This window comes from Haliotis cracherodii, unplaced genomic scaffold (assembly GCF_022045235.1).
Source record: "Haliotis cracherodii isolate W230 unplaced genomic scaffold, xgHalCrac1.p SCAF_7, whole genome shotgun sequence".
Classification (NCBI taxonomy): domain Eukaryota; kingdom Metazoa; phylum Mollusca; class Gastropoda; order Lepetellida; family Haliotidae; genus Haliotis; species Haliotis cracherodii.
This window is the reverse complement of record NW_027266330.1, coordinates 33,374,886-33,399,257: the sequence shown is the minus strand read 5'-3', so window position 1 is coordinate 33,399,257 and position 24,372 is coordinate 33,374,886. Positions and strand designations below refer to the sequence as shown.

General features: G+C 41.2%; 1 protein-coding gene across 2 annotated transcripts in view; it reads right to left on the bottom strand.

The window, feature by feature from the left end:
- The window catches only part of LOC139449133 (glycerophosphodiester phosphodiesterase domain-containing protein 5-like), a 69,970-nt gene that overhangs the window by 42,367 nt on the left and 3,231 nt on the right, over window positions 1-24,372 (bottom strand). The window contains exon 1 of one of the 2 annotated variants that reach the window (XM_071230618.1): window positions 2,426-3,143. The exons of the other annotated variant lie outside the window; for it this stretch is intronic. Coding sequence (XP_071086719.1) covers window positions 2,426-2,473 — 48 coding nt within the window. The 5' untranslated portion in view covers window positions 2,474-3,143. Of the gene's footprint in view, window positions 1-2,425; window positions 3,144-24,372 lie in introns of those variants that run through there. 2 annotated transcript variants of the gene reach the window in all.

Here is a 24,372-nt window from a genome sequence, read left to right as displayed (position 1 = left end):
GACTTGGCTCTCAGTCCAGCATTAGTTTCACAACTATCGACCTCCCCCCCTCCCCCCATCAGTTTCACAACTATTGACCTCCCCCCTCCCCCCCATCAGTTTCACAACTATCATCACAGACCTATATACAAGTCCATGCTATCACACCGCCAACCCCCCACCACACCCCACCCCACCCACACACACACCCTCCTCCCACAAAGGAAGCCCCCATCATTTGTTTCATGACAGTCACCTCCCCGTCCCCCACAACACACACAGAAACAATCCCCCTTCCCTGACACTCACACATACCCCCCCCACACACACACAATTTACCATTATTCAGTGTCAAGCCTGAGTCAATGGGTCCTTGTCAGGGCCCTGGCATTACTTGTTAAGATTTAGGGGGTCAAACACCATAGAAGGACACTTTAAGGACTCCCCTTAATTTAGACCACTGTTTACTATGTAACATCTTAGGGTTTGACTATTTTATTTGGCTGTCTGGGATTCTTATCAAAACAACTTCCTTTAGTCATCTATTTTTAAACATATGTAAGTGTGAAACGGAAATGTTTTTATGAAGACGGACATCAAATTATTTTTCATCCACCGTACATAAAACTGCCTTTCACCAGCATCCTCAATTACTTAACTCAAAGGAGAATTTTCTCTCTTAGAATATTTTTATGATTTGTTTGTCTGTTTAGTGTTTAACGCCGCACTCAGCAATATTCCAGCTATATGACGGTGGTCTGTAAATTATCAAGGTTGGACCAGACAATCCAGTGATTGACATCAGCATCAATCTACTTATGTCGATTCGATGACATGCATAAACATGCAGCGAGCTCAGACAACCCGATCCCGTTAGTCTAATTTATACAATAAGCATAGTTGCCTAATTTAAGCAAAAGGGAAGCATGGGTTGCTGAAGACCTATTCTAACCTGGGACTTCACAGGTAATATTTTATGAAGGATCCTTAGTGAGGCTTACTAAAATGATATGATTGAATATAAGCTGCAACATAAAACAAATAAAACCAAGGGTCACCTGGGTTTGAAAGTTTAGCCAAGCAAATACTGGTAGTCTCTTGCATTGGCCATGAAACAAAGTTATCCGAAACTACCAAATCAACAATTACTTTAAGTCTAGAATGTCTCACTTTAACATGTTTAAGAAAATGAAGAGATTCTCTGGGCTCCTTTCCATTATCTATTAAAAGACAATTTAACACAAAAATGTTCAACTATTTCTATTTTTGAGATTTAATGTTGGTCTGAAGCTGTGGCGACACATGGGGTTAAAGAGTACTCCAGTGTTCCAGCTGCTGGCACAGCATCATGATCATCCACCAGACATTATTTCCATCTCATCTAGCGATCACATCAATTCCACAACTTATGTCCAATTGCCCCATATTTCAATCCTGTCAAAGTAAGTCTGTGAAAGTCATCAAGGATAAGTCGGCTAACATCCCTCCATTATCTTTATTACTTGACAACAATGAAGGGTTGTCTCAGCGTATAGAGACCATTAACAACAAGTTTGGCTCGAGGACAATCAACAACGATACATGCGCATTACCCAGATACATTCATGTTTTAACCAGCCACCAATCGCCCTCTACATCTGCTGTGACACGTATACAAGCTGTGTATACAAAGAAACATCACACTGAAGTTCTTGCAAAGAAAGGACTTGTTGTAAAACATACAACTCTAATTATAAGTGATGTTATCAGTTTGAAGGGGAATAGTCTTGGAAAGTTATCATTTATGTTATCATTGGAGCCATTGTATTCTGGAAACAATTTCCATTTCATGACCTGATATTGATAATCGACTTTTATCTTTTATCTTCCCCAAATCTGTAACCATAGAACAAGTTTGTAGTATATCCCTGTTTACATTCACTGAGGTATTCATGCCGACATACAGCAACGATGCCTAATGTCATGCTGACTTAGTTTTAACACATTTATAAAACAAAGAAGGATCTGTAAGTAAACATTTCCACCCGTCAAACAGAGCAATCAACAGGGAATAAATACCTATATATAACACACCAGTAAAATAACCCTAAGTTACCTTAAAGATTTGTGGGTGCCTATATTCAAATACTATACAAGCAATCAGGATCCCTTTAAATTACAGCACTGCATACATTAGCAAACTTTTAAATCAAAAGTATAAACATATTTAAGATTGTGTTATATTCTACGACACTGGTTCATAGTTTTCTAAAAAAATGTATCAACATTTTTTAATAATCTTTAAAAGTTGCAATGCTGAGTGTAGTATCGAAATGTGACAAAATATAAAAATGTCATACATTACCTGTTATTTGTCAAAATCACTGATAAATAACAGACAAATAAACATAAACAAGTAAGAACAATAAAAATACCCTTGTCCTAAATTATTTTGTAACATAGATACCTTTCTAGTGGTGCGGCTTCCATTAGTATGTTTGCTATAGTCGGCCATCACTGAGCACAGTAACGCAGCAACAGATGCTGGCACACTGATAGAAGAGATGAGTGGACTCCAGTCCTCACTGCCGCCGCAGCGTTATATCACTACCAAGGGCTGTCGTGCTGCTCGTATGCCGGTATATCAGAAATCAGCTGTCCGTCCATCACATGGGCCTGTCAGTCAGCACGTACATTTCAGGTTGGAACTCCTCACATCCCCAACCTGCTTGTATATGAACAGCCGACTCCTCAATATGTCAGGTTTTAAATTCCAGGTTAATAATAACAATTTTTTACAGGCTGTTATATTTTCTCAAACATCTGGTTACCATAGGAACAAATTGTGCATTTCCTAAACAGTAGCCTCTGTTTGTATGTCCTAGGGAGAGAAGTGAGTTGGGGACACTGATCACAGATCTCACGCACAAACACTCAGCCACAGCCTACAGAGTGTTTTCTTTGTTAACTAGCATGACATTGACATGCAATAAAACGATCCCAGCTGTTCATGAAATCCAGTTGAAATAAATCCTCATGCAATCTAATCCTTGTGAAAGTTTCCAGAGAAATCCAAGCCCAATATTCAACAAAGGTCAAATTTGTAGCAATACTGAAGGACAGTGTCTGGTGATTTATAGTAGGAGTAGCTCTAGCAAGAACCCTTCCCCACTGTATAATCTGACGTGAACCAACGCTGTGCCTCTCTGACATCTGACATTCTGTATTGCAACCTGCCTCAGCCAAGCGTTACCTGTGTGGGCGGAGTCAGTCTCACCTGCAATACAGACTTAGCTGTGATACACCTTTACCCACACCTGCAGTTTTACCTGTGATATACTTTACACACACCTGCTGTTTAACCTGTGATACACCTTTACCCACACCTGCAGTTTTACCTGTGATACACCTTTACCCACACCTGCAGTTTTACCTGTGATACACCTTTACCCACACCTGCAGTTGTACCTGTGATACACCTTAACCCACACCTGCAATTTTACCTGTGACATATCTTTACCCACACCTGCAGTTTTACCTGTGATACACCTTTACCCACACCTGCAGTTTTACCTGTGATACACCTTTACCCACACCTGCAGTTGTACCTGTGATACACCTTAACCCACACCTGCAGTTTTATCTGTGATATACTTTACCCACACCTGCAGTTGTACCTGTGATACACCCTTACCCACACCTGCAGTTTTATCTGTGATACACCTTTACCCACACCTGCAGTAGTACATGTGACATATCTTTACCCACACCTGCAGTTTTACCTGTGATACACCCTTACCCACACCTGCAGTTTTACCTGTGATACACCTTTACCCACACCTGCAGTTGTACCTGTGATACACTTTTACCCACACCTGCAGTTGTACCTGTGATACACCTTTACCCACACCTGCAGTTTTACCTGTGATACACCTTTACCCACACCTGCAGTTTTACCTGTGATACACCTTTACCCACACCTGCAGTTGTACCTGTGATACACCTTTACCCACACCTGCAGTTGTACCTGTGATACACCTTTACCCACACCTGCAGTTTTACCTGTGATATACCTTTTCCCACACCCACAGTTTTACATGTGACATATCTTTACCCACACCTGCAGTTGTACCTGTGATACACCTTTACCCACACCTGTAGTTTTACCTGTGACATATCTTTACCCACACCTGCAGTTTTACCTGTGATACACCTTTATCCACACCTGCAGTTGTACCTGTGATACACCTTTACCCACACCTGCAGTTTTACCTGTGACATATCTTTACCCACACCTGCAGTTTTACATGTGATACACCTTTACCCACACCTGCAGTTTTACATGTGATACACCTTTACCCACACCTGCAGTTGTACCTGTGATACACCTTTACCCACACCTGCAGTTGTACCTGTGATACACCCTTACCCACACCTGCAGTTTTACCTGTGACATATCTTTACCCACACCTGCAGTTGTACCTGTGATACACCTTTACCCACACCTGCAGTTTTACCTGTGACATATCTTAACCCACACCTGCAGTTTTACCTGTGACATATCTTTACCCACACCTGCAGTTGTACCTGTGATACACCTTTACCCATACCTGCAGTTTTACCTGTGACATATCTTTACCCACACCTGCAGTTTTACCTGTGACATATCTTTACCCACACCTGCAGTTGTACCTGTGATACACCTTTACCCACACCTGCAGTTTTACCTGTGACATATCTTTACCCACACCTGCAGTTTTACCTGTGACATATCTTTACCCACACCTGCAGTTGTACCTGTGATACACCTTTACCCATACCTGCAGTTTTACCTGTGACATATCTTTACCCACACCTGCAGTTTTACCTGTGACATATCTTTACCCACACCTGCAGTTTTACCTGTGACATATCTTTACCCACACCTGCAGTTTTACCTTTGATACAGCTAGACCTCCATTCAGCAATACCTTAGATATTAGTCACAGTTATTCAGTCTGGCATATCCCTCATACAAATACCTCCAACATGTTCATGTTGCTAATTTCACAGGGCTCTGTTCAAGGGAATGGCAGTATTACATAAATAAACCTGTAGCGCTTATAATAAGCAGCTAATGTATGTGGATTTGGTCAGTCACATCTATACAGATAGGGTAAATCCAGCTCTACCATATCTGCTGACAGTACATGGGACTGACAATGTCACCTGACTTTACTGATAAAATATCTACTGACTGACACACTCAGCAGTTTGATCAGGAAAGTAGCTTAAAGGGCAAGTTCACACGGAAATGAACCATTTTTTCTTGTACTTTCTCCACATTAAAAGTGTTAACATAAAAGTATCATAGACAAAAATATAAAAACATCATATTTAATTAACATATTTATTGCACTAAAACGATTTATATTTTTCACATTTACCAAGTGTTCTATTTCCATAACAAAAACACCATGGCTTATGCCCCTTGCAATATGACGTCATTGGTGCCAATTGATAAACATTATGACGTCATCATGCTTTGTTAGAGCCGCTTCACGTGGTGTAGGTACAGTTTTGTGATTCTAGCATCTCAGATGCCAGCCAGAATTGTGTTATGCTGAGTCACCACTGCGCCGGAGTGTGTCGTAGACCATGTTGTTTTACCGCAAACTGGTCCTTGATATCTTTTGCGTTGAGAATAGACAGGGACCAAGTTGAATTGGCACCAATTACGTCATAATCTAAGGGGGATAACTCAGGCCTATTTCGCTCGTAAAACGAAGGCCTCATAACGGCATATCACTTTCACACTATTGTGAGCTTCCTACTTTCACTGTGAAAAAAAATGAGTGTATATTTTCAAACACAGATACTAACTAATTCTAAAATTGCGTTTTGTTTAGAAAAAGAAAGAAAGTGATTTTTGCGTGTACACTTCCCCTTTAATTACAGTGACCAAACATCCACAAACTGAATTTAGCACTGTTAGATCTTGAAAACTTTTTACTTAATTTTTTCAGGAATTGTGACAAATGATAAAAGTATTTCACATTCTTCAAACTTGAGGAATGTCCTCTGGGATTACTGAGGTTAGCTGCACTAGAATTTAAATCAAGGGACCGCCTGAATGTTTAACCATTAACATTATGACTATGACAAGGATCTGTTGACTTAGTTCCGAACCCTCGTGTTGACGCATGGCAGTCAGCTGCAATACAAAGTACTCAGTCAACAGAAGCACAAATGTATCCAGAAAAATGATTTGTTACAAACATTGGAAACTTACAGGATATGTCGCTTTCACTGATATAAACTCATGATTCTGACTTATAAATATTAATTAATAATTTATCACTAATTATTCAAAAACATGAAAACAGTCTCTGTCTAAATATTTTTTTGTCTACTCATCCCTAACTTGTGTAGTGGGGATTTTTTTCGGTAAAAGTTGGATTTTATAAATGATTTTTTGCAGCTGAACTTACTCGACTGAAATCATTTTAGTAGACTCAGGTTTCGTAGTGATGGCTGAAGTCAAAGACGAGGAAATTAGTTAAATTTGTATGAGAGTCAGTACGTCTGGAAGGTGATCAGAGAGTGATTGGTGGTTGTCTATGTGTAGCCCACTGTTGCTGTATGTTAGGACTAAGCTGACAATCATCAACAACACAATATATTTATTCCTCATCAGGTCCATCCTTGACCTGCAGCACATCTGTGAACCGACCTGTGGAAGTTTATCAAATGACACCAGCTCTAACCTCATACTGTCAACAGGAAAGAATTCTCATCCACAAAGGAAAAAACAAACAATTCCTGATCTACCATACACCTCAACGCAACACTGCCAGTCATGTGGTGAATTTATATGATTGTGACATGTGACTCCATGCATCTGTCACTGAAGAATACCTGGGACTATCATAGACTTGCACCAGGGCTCCACAAACGAATACCTGGGACTATCATAGACTTGCACTAGGGCTCCACTACCGAATACCTGGGACTATCATAGACTTGCACCAGGGCTCAAGTGAAGAATACCTGGACTATCATAGATTTGCACCAGGCCTCCACTGACGAATACCTGGACTATCATAGACTTGCCCCAGGGCTCCTCTGGCGAATACATGGATTATCATAGACTTGCACCAGGGCTCCACTGACGAATACCTGGACTATCATAGACTTGCACCAGGGCTCCATTGAAAAAAAACGGTTCTGTCATAGACTTGCACCAGGGCTCCACTGACGAATACCTGGACTATCATAGACTTGCACCAGGGCTCCTCTGAAGAATACCTGGACTATCATAGACTTGCACCAGGGCTCCACAAACGAATACTTGGGACTATCAAAGACTTGCACCAGGGCTCAAATGCAGAATACCTGGACTATCATAGACTTGCACCAGGGCTCCACTGACGAATACCTGGACTATCATAGACTTGCACCAGGGCTCCTCTGACGAATACCTGGACTATCATAGACTTGCACCAGGGCAACACTGAAGGAGACACTCAGAACATTTTGGTTATTGTAAAGGGAATTATCTAAATGTGCTCAGAGAACACTCATATGCCCCAAGACTGCAGCAAACAAAAATATCCACATTGGAACCAAAAAAACCCATTTCATGTGACTATAGGCTGCATTGAATGCAATGTTTATATAACAATGTTAAAATTCCATGTTAAAATACAATGTTGACATAACTCTTAAACTAAGCAAGTAGGAAATCTTAATTTGTAACAAAACAAAATTTTCCCAATTTGCCAGTCCAGGGCACTAAATGGAATCCATGATAAATCCTATTGTATCTTGGCAATATAGATAGGCGATATTCCTTAAAACATATCAAAACAAGCTTTGGGTTTAATTATAACCTATTCAGCTGTAATTTATAACCCTCTTTTAGACTTAAGCAAGTCTAGGCCTCCTCCTCTGTTGCTACTCCCTACTACTGTGAAGTGATCAGGGCTTGGACACTGGAGTACCAGGGGTTGGAGTAACTGATCTGAGGCTGCCTAATCTACTGCTGTGTTTCACCCTGTAGGGGACAATACCCTGACACACAAGCAGCCCCAGGTGTGACCCAGGGAGTCATCCAGTCATCCGTCACATCTGACCATCATAGTCTACTCGCTCTCCCTGGCTCATCAGAGCTGTAACAGTGAGTGAGTATGGTTTTACGCCGCTTTTAGCAATATTCCAGCAATATCACGGCGGGGGACACCAGAAATGGGCTTCACACATTGTACCCATGTCGAGAATCGAACCCGGGTCTTCGGCGTGACGAGCGAACGCTTTAACCACTAGGCTACCCGACCGCCCCCAGAGCTGTAACAAGGTATCTGGACTAACATCTAGTCTATGAAATCTTTCCTTTGAAAGGTTTAAGAAGTGATACACATAAGGAAGAGAATTCATGGATGTCAACTTCTTTATCATGAGGAACACAATGTTTCAGAGTACATACTTGATCCATCATCAGGTGAATGAAGGATCAAGTATATACCCAGAAATATTGTGTTCCTCATAATAAAGCAGTTGACAACCAATACTCTTTGTTATATGCAATCTTTTATTATACAATACAATTCTCTCCTCTAAACTTAAAACAAATAATTGTCCTGAAGCTGTCTTCATAATAGAGCTGGCTAGCTGGCTAGAGATTGCATATATCTCTAGATTGGTTTTGTTTTCATAAAATAAATAAATTCCACAGTCCTGGTGCAGGACTAAAGGTATCCCACATCGTCCCTAACACTTGTCAGTCAGCCGCCACTTCCATGTGGCCCCATCGCACACTGTCACTGTCTCTTCCTCATCAGAGCTGCTCCAAAATACATCACTGCAGCACTAGAAACTAACAGTTTAGTCCACTAGTCCTTCTAATGATAACAAAGATCAAAACCCATAAAAATGGCAAATTTCTACTGGTCCTTATGATACCTTAAACACAGGACAGTTCGGCAAGGACTACAGGAAGGTGACAATTCCTACCGCTGCACTGTTTGAAGTTACAGAGTGTCCTGGGGTCTAAGGTCTGCTGCTGTAGTACTTGAATCAAGGGACCCCTATGTATGTAACATTACATCAAGATTACAACATGGAGCCTTGACTTCTCATTAAAATCAGATCTTAGTTCTCACTACCGCTAAACAAAGATCTGAAGACATCCCATTAGGGGTCACATCAGAACGACCTTTCATCCAACCAATCAGAGCGTCGCTTACCAGATTATGAAAGTGACAGTCGGAATGTGATTTCTAATCATGCAACCTCGAAGACTTTAACACGGGGTATTCTGAATGTTAGTTACGGCTTTAACGACTGAATCCATACAATCTAGACAATCTATTAGCCATTCCAGAATGTTTTTTTGTTCAGGTTTCAAATAATCAACAATTTGTCAAAATATATTTCCAAGCATAATCCCCAATTTGAAATTAGTGCCGTAAAGCATGGGAAAGCTGCCTTCTGATTGGTCATTCCATTGGTCGGTCAAAGTTCACGCAAGGTCGGTCTGACGTGACCCGTAATGGGATGTCCTCAGACCTTTGTTTAGTGTTATCGAGAACTAAGGTCTGATTTTAATGAGATTGAGCCTTGACTGTCATACTTATTTCCACCACCACAGATGGTATGCATGTTCCTTCCTGCCTCATTACAGCTCTGTTGAACAAGGAATCCCACACTGTCCTCTTCAAGTTTCTGGTTAACCCTGGGAGCAGTCGGTGCAAGCAAGTAGGTTGCAAAATGATTTATGTAATTGGGAAACTAACTGATTTGACAACTGTTGTAAATCTTCAATGAGTTCCTTAACAAGAGTGAGTGAGTGTGGCTTACACTGCTATTCTATCTGTATCCCCCCAGGAGACAGACACAACCATGGGCCTGAATTCACATGCTGCACCCACTGGGAAATCAAGCCAGCTTTTTCAGCCTGACAAGCCAATGCTCAAGGCACAAGGCTACCCCTCTGCCTGCTACTGTGTAGTTTGTTTGTTATTCAATCTTCCACTCAGAAATATTCTGCTTTTTGACGTCGGTGTGTAAGTAATCGAATCTGGACAGACAATCCAGTGATTGACATCATGAGCATGATCGATCCATGCAATTGGGATATGAAGACATGCATCTACAGGCTAGACTACCCGATCCCGTTAGTCGCCTCTTACAACAAACGTAGTCGCCTCTTAAGACAAGCATAGTTGCCTCTTACTGCAACCATAGGTTGCTGAAGAGCTATTCTGTGGGTGACTGAGTGAGAATGGTTTTGCACTGCTTTTTGTAATATTCCAGCAATTATAACCCGGCAGGGGACACCAGAAATGGGCTTCACACATTTTACCCATATGGGGAATTGAACCCAGGCCTTCGGCGTGACGAGCGAACCCTTTACCCACTAGACTACCCCACCGCCCTTACAGTAGCAGAGAGATTACTGATGTCATTTCATTGTAACATCCTGGTAACCGATGACATCACAATGTCTGCAAATCATTTGATGTAATCCATTGTAGAGAGATGAGATATCTGATCTCACTCAGCAATGTCTCCAGTGGAGGCCAATGGATGATAAACACCAGCTCATGGCAGCCTATGGTATTTAAGCTGTGTTTTGTTGAGCATAATGCTGACTGTCACCCACGTCACAACACACATAACTCACATTATTGCACCATGAGTGCAGGCTACAGCCTGTCAGATGTGCTTCAAGCTGACACCAGTCTCACAGCACAACATGTATTTATTTTTTATGCCTTCTGATTGCATCCAAGGGGATGGATACTGATGAGCTCCAAATCAAAACGAGATGTTGTAAGTTCTGTCAGTCATCATGAGAAGCATGTTGCTGCATCCTTGACTTGCAAGCAATGTTCTGAGTGAACTCAACGGAACCACAGGCCTGGTGGTTCAAACCGGGGTCAGCAGTGTTCCAGCTACACCACGACAGCCTGTACATACTTGAGCCTGGAGCTGACAAAACAGGGGCCGATATTATGAACAGTGTCTCAAACCTGGGGTAAAATGACACACAATCGATCAACCAACTCACCAAACTGTAGGGGCATAACGACACCCAATAAACCAACTAACCAAGGGGTATAATGACACCCAATAAACCAACTCACCAAACTGTAGGGGTATAATAACACCCAATCAACCAACTCACCAAACTGTAAGGGTATACAACACCCAATACAAGTTGTGGACTAATGTTAATTTTGAACAGTGGTGTATCCTGGATTCAGACACAATAGCAGAAAACTTAAAGTTACCCAAGCAAGACTTGTGACAGTGTGAGAGGGTTAGCCTTGCTCCTAGGCTGTACTAAAAGAAAAGTCCATGAAAGTGTAGTAATTCTATCCTCCTAATAGGCAAGGACTCCAGTCTCTTATAGGGACTACTTGTTCTTACTATTTACATTATCTAGAAATTATGACTGAAACTAATCATTATTGCCTTAGAGACTTGTGCAAGTCTATGAGAGGGAAACAACAGTGTCTGGAATTCCAGCTCCAGTGATGCAGGGAGGGTGGGGCGGTTGTAAGTCAGTGTTGTCAGTGTTATCAGTGTTGAGGTCGCAGCACAGGACACGGGGACATCACACACTGTATCTACACGGAACACACCCTGTCTCTGACCCACCTAGTCTGTCTTACAGACCCTGATACATTTATATCAACTACAGCCCATGCAAGTCTATAATGTTTGGCAAGTCTAGATTACTGCAGTATCTGAAAATGAAGAGAATCACTGGGCTCCCTTTTTATTAGATTTTTATTTTCTGTATGATATGTTCATTTCAGCATTGATTTGTAGTTGGCTTCCCACCCCCATGCAAGTGGAAGACGTGACAGTGAGTAAGTGAGTGAGTGAGTGAGTGAGTGAGTGAGTGAGTGAGTGAGTGAGTGAGTGAGAGTGAGTGAGTGAGTGAGTGAGTGAGTGAGTGAGTGAGTGAGTGAGTGAGTTGGGTTTAACTCCGCTTTTTACAGTATTCCAGTCATATCGCGGCGTGTCAGCTTAATGTGGGAGGAAAGCCCGAAGTGATGCAGGTCTCAGACGTTTACCACTTCGGTGAAACCCACAAGCACGGGTATGGTGCTGACAAACCTAGAAACCTAATCGGGTGAACTTGGATTCGAACCCACAACCATAGGTTTCTGGCGTGCCCAAAGGATGCAACTCTGGACAGCGAATCGCGGCGCCTTAGACGACTGGGCCACCTGTGCCCCCGTGAGTGAGTGAGTGAGTGAGTGAGTGAATGAGTTGGGTTTAACGCCGCTTTTTACAGTATTCTAGTCATATCGCAGCGTGTCAGCTTAATGTGGGAGGAAAGCCCGAAGTGATGCAGGTCTCAGACGTATACCACTTCGGTGAAACCCACGAGCACGGGTATGGTGCTGACAAACCTAGAAACATAATCGGGCCGAACTGGGATTCGAACCCACAACCATAAGTTTCTGGCGTGCCCAAGGGACGCAACTCTGCATTTCAAATCGCGGCACCTTAGACGACTGGGCCACCCGTGCCCCGTCAGTGAGTGAGTGAGTGAGTGAGTGAGTGAGTGGTGAGTTGGGTTTAACGCTGCTTTGAACAGCATTCTCCAGTTATATCACAGCATGTTGGCTAATATGAGAGGAAAGCCAGACATAATACAGGTCTCTGATTGAAACCAATGACTACAGGTAGGTGCTGACAAACCCAGAAACATAATGAGGTGAACAGGGATTCAAGCCTTGATCATCGGTTTCTGGCAAGACAAAGGGACAGAACTCTGCAAAGTGAATTATGATGCCTTAGACCTGACTATGGGCTAAGTCACAGTCTACCCCGTACCATGTGGGGGTGTAAGAGATTATTTGACACCATGGCTATTGCGATATGAATAAAATATATAAAAAATGAGACGCGTCACACCTCATTGCTTAGAAGGAAGTAAAACATTCTAAAAACTAACATTTTATTCTACACTATTTTTAAATTTGGGCAGAGAAAGTCATAAGGAAACATGCCTTGAAATGAAAAACACACAAACATGATATATTTACCCATGTGCTAAAAATGTCTAATTAGAACGTTCCGTTCTGTGTGTTTACTCATGCTACAACATGAAGCGACTGACAGGACATGAACACGAGCACCAGGCTCCCCCTCGTCCCTCACCTGGGTGAGGCAGGAACTCCTGGGGCAGCTGGGGGTAATACATCCCCATCACCATAATTACCATGGGATGTAGCACACCACGTCTTGGCTTGTTAACACAGACCACTTCCTCCCCACAGCAGTATGGCTATCAGTGGGAAGCCATTCATTTGCATCCATGTGGAATAGGCTGATTTAGTGATCAGCCAACACACTGCCATGACAACCTTAGACACAGCAGCTGCTTCATCAGCAGACAAGTATGGTCTGTAGCTCACCTTCCACAGGGTGAGTGAGTGAGGATTGTTTTACGCTGCTATATCATGGCAGGCGACACCAGAAAAAGGGCTTCACACATTGTATTCATGTGGGGAATCAAACCCGGGTCTCCGGGACAAACAAACGCTTTAACCACAAGGCTACCCCACGGTCCATCCCAGAGGAGAATTCAGTTTCAACATCAGTAACTGCATTGACAACCATCAGCTGCTACATCTGGTAGACATGCAGTCTCTTATACACGAACCAGGATTACATTAGCCCATGATGTGTCCCTCTGGAGTGAGTGAGCTAACCACTTATCTATAAGTGGATAAAGTGTTGCCAGGTGAGCTAACAGCAAACCGAGAGGTTATCAAATGTCAGGTGGGCTACCACCAATCTAGAAGTGGATAAAGTGCTGCCAGGTAAGCTAACAGTGAGTGAGTGAGTGAGTGAGTATGGTTTTACGCCGCGTTTAGCAATCTTCCAGCAACATCACAGTGGAGGACACCAGAAAATGGGCTTCACACATTGTACCCATTTTGGAAATCGAACCCGGGTCTATGATGCAATCAGAAAACACTTTAACCCCTAGGCTACCCCGACTCCCCTGATCAAATGTAAGATAAGCTAAACACAAATCTAGGAGTGATGTCAGGTGAGCTACCTGTTACACTGGGACGGCAGTCCAACCAGGAAGTAAGGCAAGTCGAGATGGTTTCACTTGGCCATCAGTTGGTCAGTAGAGTGTCAGTGTATTATCAGTCCCGACTGTATTGCACTTTGGCATGTACTATTATTGACTTGACATGCTGATGACTAACTGGAGTCACTGGGATGGAATGTCAGTGGACCCTGTCCTGGCTGGTCGTGTGTTATGAGAACCATCATTGTCCTTCAGTAAACATGTCTGTTCAGTTGGTCATGTTGGAGTGGGAATCTCATTTTTTTTCAAATAACCTCCAATTTTTGAAATTCCTGAGAGAATCCTTTCAAGGTCATGGTGGCACAGTGCACAGGTCACAAATCAGGTGAAGCTAAGCAACGTTGGTCGCGGAGAGTCTTTGGATGGGAGACCGCGTTTGGGCGGCTTGGCTCCCCAGAGTTTCTAGGGCTTTGGTCCTGCCACACACTGAATCACATGTAACACCTGTGGAGTCTCCTTAGGCAAGTGACTTTTTTTTAAATGTGCCTCTGTTCACCCAGCAGTGAGTGGGTACCCGGTAGGATGAGATGGCAATGTGGCTGTTAAGCGCCTAACAGGTAGCTTGGGTTGTATATTCCCCAGGGAGCTGAGATATGATTCTTAGTGCACATTGATCCAGTGACCAGGGTATTAATAGCGCTTTTAGCATGCCCCTGAGTGGTGTGGAAATATAAATAGCATATTATTATTATTATTATTATTATTATTATTATTATTATTATTATCATAACTGGACAATTCTGTCAGTTAAATCCTGAAATGTGTGACTTTCATTATGGTGCTTTGAACAGTGTAAAACTAATTGGGCTACAAAAGTCAAAACTCTTTTATACAGCCTTGGATTTGGATATATATGGGAGAACCAATATGTTATTTGCCCCGAATCATTTATTTCCGAATGTGAAGATAGGTTAAAATTTGCTTACGAACAGGATTGGCATTGGTCTTTAGCAAATAGTTCTAAAATGTTCCATTATACACTTTTCAAAAATTCATTTAGTCAAGAGTTGTATTTGTCTGCTATCACTATCAACAAATTTCGTGTTGCACCAGCCCAGTTTCGCTGTAGCTCCCACACTCTCCACAATGAGACTGGTAGATACGTTAATACTCCACGAGAGCAGAGATTGTGCAATAGTTGCAATCAAAGATATGTCGCGAATGAATATCATTTTTTATTAATTTGTAACGCTTATGATGAACTTCGTTTTCAGTATTTACCACTCTTGCTAAATTCAATATGCTTATGGCGGTGAACAATGAAACTGTTATTAGAAATGTTGCAACTTTTATATACCATGCTATGAATGTTAGACTCCAAACACTAAGCCTATAAATGTTAATGATGGACCAAATATTGTACCATGGGCCGCTGGCCTACACATGTACATGAATAAAGAATTGAACAGTTTTTCATTCACATCATCAATGAGGGAACGAAGTCCAACGTGACCAGATCATAGACGTTTATGACTTCAGTGAAGCAACATTGGTGCTGACGGACCGATGTTCATGTTATCAACCACAGGTTTGCGTGGAACTAAACCCAACTGAGCTGGTGCTGGCTGTCACCTGACACACAGGGCTACCTGCTACTCTGGACGGCAACAAATCCAATCCGACTGAATCCTGGGGAGTGCCAGACATTCCCTGCAACAACCTCAGACATTCATTTCTTTAGACAAAGCCAAAACTTATTTCCCTCATCCTCAGAGATGCAGCTAGTCCTGTTTGACAAATTTGAAATTCGAAAGCACGCAAAACTTCAAAGAATATCAAAGGCTGGCACAGTTATTGATGGGTTTCCTGAGTAATGGGGTTGTTTCACTATTACGTCTGTACTGATCTGGTCTGTGTCACATGATACCAGAAGTACATCTGACAGTCAGCCTCTCTCCTTAGCCCCACAGACCCGTGAAGGTTGTGGGGTAGAATAGGTCTTCAGCAACCCATACTTTCTGTAAAAGGCTACTACGCTTGTCGTGAAAGGCAACTCACAGGATCGGATGGTCAGGCTCGCTGACTTGGTTGATGCATGCCATCATATCCCAATTGCGTGGATCGATGCTCATGCTGTCAATCACTGGATTGTCTGGTCCAAACTCGATTATTTACAGACCGCCGTCATACAGCTGGAATATTGCTGAGTGCGGCGTTAAACAACAAACCAAACAGTAGCCCCACACTGCAGAAACACATAGAGTAGTCTCCCTTACACTGGCAGCCCATGGCCCCCTACCTGAGTGGTTGCATCAGCCAGTAAACATGCAGATCATATACATGCCCTGATGTTCTTCTATCATAGTGAAACAAAAAACAAAGTAGAACAACAACTTCTTTACTTCACTGTAATGGCGACATTTCAGCATAAATGTCCTCATTACAGTGAAGTAAAGAAGTTGTTGTTCTACTTTGTCATCCATCAACTTGTAAGAAATGCCATTCAAACAATGAAATAAAAAAATATGTCAGGCAAAATGTAAAAAATATTCCTTTTGAATCACATTTGTGTTTATACCTATGACCCAGGATCCAGTGCATGTTCATCAGTTGATACTTTGCGAACCAATCATCTCTCCAATTTCTTGAATGAGGACTGATAATTGCGCTACCTCGTGTTCAAATCTCCTGTGTGCATGCATACTCCATTAAACTGACAGTATCTCTTGATGAGGTCAGTAAGTGTTCTGTAATCCATCTCATGTTCCTTCCTTTCAGCAGACATAAATTCATAATGTTCGCAAAGCTTTAAAGGGGAGTACATTTGTTACACAAACAATTTTTTCACTTGTTTAGAAATTTCAGGGTTTTTTTAATTTCATTTTTTAAGGGTCCAAAATACATTTCATTGCCTCTGTGAATGAGCAAACAGATGCGCATATTACACTAAATCAGCAATTAGGAAATAGCTTTTGGTCCAATGTTTTTCAACCAAGATATTATTGCAGACATTTTCCAATAATTCATAGTACATATTTTCTTTCTTCTTGCAAACATATATATACAAGTTGTCCTGACAGTTTTCACCTGGTTTATCATTTTTTTGAGAGCATATAGACATCAAAATATACATTTCAGTACACACTATCAAGTTGAGACATCATGGCGGCCTTCAAGGCAGTAAAGACAGTGATTGTCTCGTGGCCTGAGCTGAGCTGAGCTGAGCTGAGCTGAGCTGAGCTGAGCTGAGCTGGCGTGGCGTGGCGTGGCGTGGCGAGGCGAGGTGAGACAGGGTTTAACAACACATTCACAATTATTACCGTCACACAGTGACGTCTGTCGGTGCATGGCTTGTTGTACTTTTCTGATGCTAGTATTTTTGTATTTCCTGTCCAGCTGAGATACTATGTTTCAGATTAACATGGGTCCCCTCAGACACAGATAACTGACTCCATGCTGACCAGTCCTTGTTTTATCCCCTAATTGCTGTGTGCCAGGCACAGCAACAACAAATATCATCTTTTAACATCTTTTGTTTCGCAGTCAGGGATAAAAATCTGACATATTTTGGATCAAAATTTTAATCTGGTTTAGATTAGTAAATCGAATACAGACATTCTTACAGATTCACTCTATGCTGAAACAGATATCCCTTCCTCCTAATCTCACGAGCCTCACACTTTTAAAGAGATTTTCGACATAGGAATAATTCGCACTACTAATTCCCCAACAAAAAAATGGACAGAAAAATCTACTCCCAGTCCCACTGGACACAACATAGTATGCTGGAATGTTTGAAACTTATTTAAACATGTACATAAGATTTATCTGATATTTCTGTCCAGGAAAAATAAATCAATACATGCACAATGTAGTCAGTTTTCCATAACTTGTTTACCAAGTTTCAATTCAATCAAGGAAGTCCTCTTCTTTTATCAGCACACGGCATCATACAGATATTTATTGGCTGTTGGTAACAGTGGGAAATCTGAGACATCTAAATTAATGTCAGGATGATATTTTGCCAAGATTCCTCAGGACTCACAAATATATAGACACTGACTTATCTAGGACTCCAACTAATTTCTCTTGTCAGACTACTGGGGGATGAAACTGTTGTTTTGTTCAAAAATTGGATTTTTTTACAGTTGTCAAGTTAATTAATTCAGAAGTATTATAGATGAGGTGAGGTGAAATTGGGTTTAACATCACGTCCAAGATTATTGCACTTATAATATAGGGACACATTTGTGTGTGTGTGTGTGTACATACCGTATTCGACGTAATAAGCGCCCTGCTTTAATAAGCGCCCACAGCGATATTTGCTTACATATTTGCTAGTGAACAATCCAAATTAGCACCCCTTCCGATTGATCAATGTACACAAGTCTTATTTATTCGTGTATAATACGTACCCTTAAGTATGGGCAATTAAATTCTGGAAAATATATCTGTCATGTATATACGCACAAATTTTTTTTAGTATCATTTCAGGCTGTCAAGCATAAACGTCGAAATTTACAATCTTTCTTTTTTTTCTTACCAAAATTAGGCTCTAATAAGAGACCCCTATTTCTAATTTTGAGAGCACCCTGGGGGCTTATTACATCGAATACGGTACATATTTTTGGTCCCAGAAACACAAAACGAAAAAACGAAAATCACAGCCACAGTTGGGGATGGGAACAGCAAGTCAGTTGAAAGGTACAGTACGTAGAATTATCAGTGTACTTATGTACCATATCTTCAGAAGAATTACCAAAAGTTGTTAAGGGATAATTTTGAGAGCGCCCTTGGCGCTTTTTACGTCGAATACGGTAGTCCGGAAACTTGAGATGATCCGTAAATAGAACAAACTCATGCACCTGACAAAAGACAGGGCTGCTTGAAATATTGCAGTTGTAAAACTCATGAATAAATTGCCAATAAATATCTAGACCTCCAGATAACTTTGGAGCAATTGAGTTTATACTCTTGGGTTTCTATTTTCATTGGGTTATTACATTTTTCATTGGGTAACCAATATTTTTTCACTTATCTATTCATCACACTTTTGTGTTTTTCCCAAAATAAGTGAACATTTTAAGATTTGAAATAAATGAAATAATGTTTTAGAGGTATATAACTGTTAATGTGGGAGGAAAGCCAGAAGTGATGCAGGTGTTAGACGTTTACCACTTCGGTGAAACCCACGAGCACGGGTATGGTGCTGACAAACCTAGAAACATAATCGGGGTGAACCGGGATTCGAACCCACAATCATAGGTTTCTGGCGTGTCCAGGGGACGCAACATTGCACAGCAAATCGCGGCGCCTTAGACGACTGGGCCACCCGTGCCCCCGCAAGTTAATCTAAAGTAATTAGGTTTTGAATATTTGTGGGGGGTGTTTTACTCAAATACGCTGCTTATCTGACAAAGAAGGCTTTTCTCTAAGCTTCAGGTGGATCATAACAGCATGAAGCACTGCACTGGAAAGCTAACACACACTTCTTATAGAGCACACAGGCCACAAATCAGGCACCGAAGCAACGTTACTTGTGGAGAGTAGGCGGACTAGTGACTGTTATCGGTAGGGATGGGTATTGGATATTTTAAGTGTATCACAATATTTCACAATGCACATGACCCTAATGCGATGCGTATCACAAATAAAATTTTGAATTAAAAACCAAATTAAAAAATCAATGTAGGAATTGAACTTGATAAATGCAACAAAACAAGATGCTGGAACAGCATAATATTTACTCATTCAATAACTACGCAAAGATGCCCGCTCCGGGACATTGATGACTTGGTGTTACAACACTGCCACAGAAGAACTCCAGAATGCGAACTTGCATTTTGGAATTACGGTAACATTTCGAAGGTATTAGGCAAGTGTATAACATTAAACACATGATAAAAATAGCTACTTGAAATCACCCGATATACCGAGCATCAAACATGATATCGTGATACGTATCATGGAAAGAATGAACCTCAATTTACGATGTGCCAGTAATACCGCGAATCCTTAGTTCTCGGCAAGTTTGACTTCCGAGGGTGTTTATAGAGATCGTCTCCTGCCCCACACTGGAAGTTGACTCCTTGGGCAAGTATGCCTCTGTTCACCCAGCAGTGAAGGGGTACCCGGTAGGATGACATGATGATGTGACTGTTAACCTTCTAGCGCCTCCGGTGTGGGTAGAGCATTTTTCCCGAGAGCCTCTAGGTGGTAGCCTGTCTCATGGTTGAATAAATCGTCAAATAATGATCTCTGTGATCTGTATGACCCTATAGCCTTGGATAACAATAGTAGTGAACTGCCTTCAGCCAGAACACCTGAGTGTGCTACATGATCATTCAAACATCCTCCCACACCCGGACAAGTCCGCCGACCATGATACAGCCACTATAATCCCTTTGCTGCAATATCTTACCGATGAAATCCAAAATAGATACAAATCAAAAAGCAACAATTCGTCTTAAATGGCACGAACGATGTGTCCATACCAACACGTCACTATAATTTCAGACATTGTCATGAAGTAGAGAAAAAGGTGTTTAACAAACCTACATGTACTTGCTGGTGTCTTAGTGCATGTTGTTACAAGGGGGTCTGCTCTGTAAAAAGAATAGTCCTACATTTGCACGTGAAATCGCGAGTGTTAGGGCAACCTACTACTGTCTTTTCTGTAATAAAATCATGTCAAATGAAAAGCCTAAATCAGAAGCGTATCCTTCTGAAGTAGTTATAAAATGGAATATACAATGAGAATCTGTAAAATATTCTCAAAGCAATGTTTGTGATGTTCTTGGTATTGCTATTTAGCTAATTTCAAAAGCAGATAATAAAATAAACAGAACGAGCTCAATGTATCATTACATAGAGAATCTCACCCGAGTGTCTTTTGATATCAAATATATCAACACGAGTTGATAAAAGTGGAAAAATTCCGAGGCTTTCCGAGGATTTTTGACACTTTTATCAACGGGTGTTGATATATTTGATATCAAAAGACACTCAGGTGAGATTTTATTTATCAACCAACATCATTCTTTCAACTTTTTTAATTTGTAGACAGTAATTAGCAGTGTCCTCAGTGTAAAAAGTACTGAAAACAGCTTCCACAGCAGAGCTATAAGTGATGTCATTTGATTGTGACGTCATGGTAACCAGTGACGTCACAATGGTCTGCAAAGCATTGTGATGTAATTTCATTGCATCGATATCTACAGTGTAGATATCGCTTGATCTCATCCAAGCAATATCTCCTGTGGGAGCCAGTTTTGGATGATAAAATACAGTACATGATGAAATTCACAGGTGATTTGAAAACCTTGGTATTTCATGTTATGATTATTGGACGTCGGAGGGGGCACACACATAGTTGTGACCGGAATTAAAGCTTCATATTGTAAAAGAGTTGGTTTAGATCATGCAACTGTCGGTCAAATCATTATTTCAGTTGACAGTGACAGTGACAATGAATATATTTCAGGATAGAAGTTTTGAGACTACCCCTATGCCCCCCAGCTGTTATGTTTATTGCGCAGACCCCACTGTAACAAAAGGCATTGAAACACAACAATTACATGAGAGTTTGTTAAAAAACTTTTTCTCAACTTCATGAAAATATCTGAAATTATGGTGACAAATAAATAACTTTCAAGTCATTTGAGACGAATTGATGTTTTCGGATTTATATCTATATTGTGGCATATCATTTAGATACTGGGTCAATAGTGCGAGTCATACACATAATATGGCTGACACATAAACTTGATATATAGGCGAGACACAGCCACATGAGACATTGTCAGTCAAGTGATTCATACTTTGCCAACTTCATGATGTATATTGATGTAGCGGTCACCAGTCGTTTCCATGGTTACTGATTGCCCGAATTACACAAAGGTTCTGTTTCAGTTTCACACAAGGCACCATGATATCTACATACAGACTGCAGCACAGACCCGGCCTTCAGAGATGCCCTCTGGGGAACTGGAATATTTGTGGGGATAGTTTGCCTGTGTGGTACCATGCTTATATTGTTCAAGCTTAAGGGAATCCTGGGGCACCGCACTCAGCAATATTCCAGATACATGACAGCAGTCTGTAAATAATCCAGTCCAGATAATCCAGTGATTGACATCATGGGCATCAATCAATCCATGCAACCTGGGATACGATGACATGCATCAACCAAGTCAGCGACCCTGACCACCCGATCCTTTTAGTTGCCTCTTGTGACAAGCAGAGTTGCCTTTTACGGCAAGCATGGGTTGCTGAAGACCTATTCTACCCTGGACCTTCACGGGTCTAATGTACATGTAGGCATTATCACCGACCCAAGCGGCACTTATAGAGAATCAGATTACAGTAAACCCTGTTTATAACAAACACGCTTAAAACGAACTGACCGATAAAAAAAACTTATTTTGTAGTACCTGACATTTGTTGTATATATGCTGTATATATGCTGTATATATGCTTATAACGAACTATGGTTATTACGAACTCAAATTAGTGGTCCCTTTGAGTTTGGCAGAACCGTAGTTTACAGTACTTGCTGGTTGGTCAAAAGGTAGGTCAGGGGGCACTTCCTGGAGCAGGGCAGTTAGTACAGTGAATACAGCATAAATATATGGCAGCCTGTCATCTAATGACAGGTCAGCATACACGATGTGACAGTATAAGGCAGGTAAACCATCATGAATTAATCATCAGACTATCATAGATCTACTAACATCACTTCACTGTCCCTGATACCTGGAGCCTTTACATGATGAATGACACCCTACACGTAGTCCTATCCAGCCTTCATGTCGCCCACCATAAATGATAATCGAATACTAAATTCACTGTGGCTTAAATACAAAGTAGATACCTGGATTTTATGAAATGCACAAATGTGCATCGAGTGCACACAAATATAGAGAAATCAGAATAGAAGCAAAAATATATATATATATATATATATATATATATATATATATATATATATATACTGTTTCCCAAGGGACACAATAATATCCATGCATCTACAGCGCATCAAAAGCAGTTATAGCTATTTTATCCATCAGTCATGACCACTGTCCATATGATCATTGATTCATTCCCAGCTCTAATGTAATATCAACACATACAATACATAACCCCCATTTCATTACATTACTGGACCCTCATATTGCCTGCGAAGACTCTTAAAATTTATTACTGGGTCACCTGGACTCCCATTTTTGTAAGTCATGGTAAAACCCTGAGATACAATGCAATGTTTGACCCAGCAGACAGGGAACAGGCACTTATTTGTTTGTTTGTTTTTTAACGTCGCACTCAGTAATATTAAAGCTATATGACAGCGGTCAGTAAATTATCAAGCCTGGACCAGACAATCCAGTGATTAAAATCATGAACATTGATCCACGCAATTGGGATATGACGACATGCATCAATCAAATCAGCGAGTCTGACCACCCAATCCCACATGTACTATATAACAGTGTATGGCATCAAGAGGATTCGTGGGTCCTTGAGGTCTTCTAATATATTTGAATCCAGCATGTCTAGACCACCTCATTAAATATACATCTTCTAACATTGGTTCATGTGTTGGCTGTGCAATGCTGCATTCTGCAATATTTAACCCATGTGACCGTGACCTGTAAATAATCAAGTCTGGACCAGATAAACCAGTGATTGATACAATAAAAAACAATCAACCATATGGTCCAGTGACACACAACCACGGTGCATAGTCTGGTCATCCAATGCATTAACTTGCCTCTTATGACCAGCATAGGTTGCTAAGGATCTATACAAATAATTACTAACCTGGAATTCCTTTGAGGCAACCTTTGACAAGGACCCCTTGACATTCATGCTTAATTTCAAATACTGTATACATAAGCATGGTATAAACTAGAGCTGAGTATCGCTATCAGGATACAGACTACGATACTACTGGTACCATGATACACCACATCAAATAGTATGATTAATTACATCTCTAAACCTCTTTCTGCATACATTTATCTCAAAAACTCGAACAAAGAAAACCACAAGAAGAAAACAGTCTTAAACACATGTTAAAAGAGTGAGTGAGTGTGTATGGTTTAATGCCGCTTTTAACAAGATTCCAGCAATATCACGGCGGGGGACACCAGAAATGGGCTTCACACTTTGTACCCATGTCGGGAACGCTTTAACCACTAGACTACCCGGCCAACCCAAGTCTTAAAAGAAGGGATGGTTATTAAATGTAACAGTAAGTAGGGTAGTCCTCAGCCACCACGTCCTCATGTTCTGCCATGGTTCCAGGTGGCACAATGATACTTCTGCTATTGCGGGAGGTAACTCTCGGTGATTGCATTGGTCTCCAC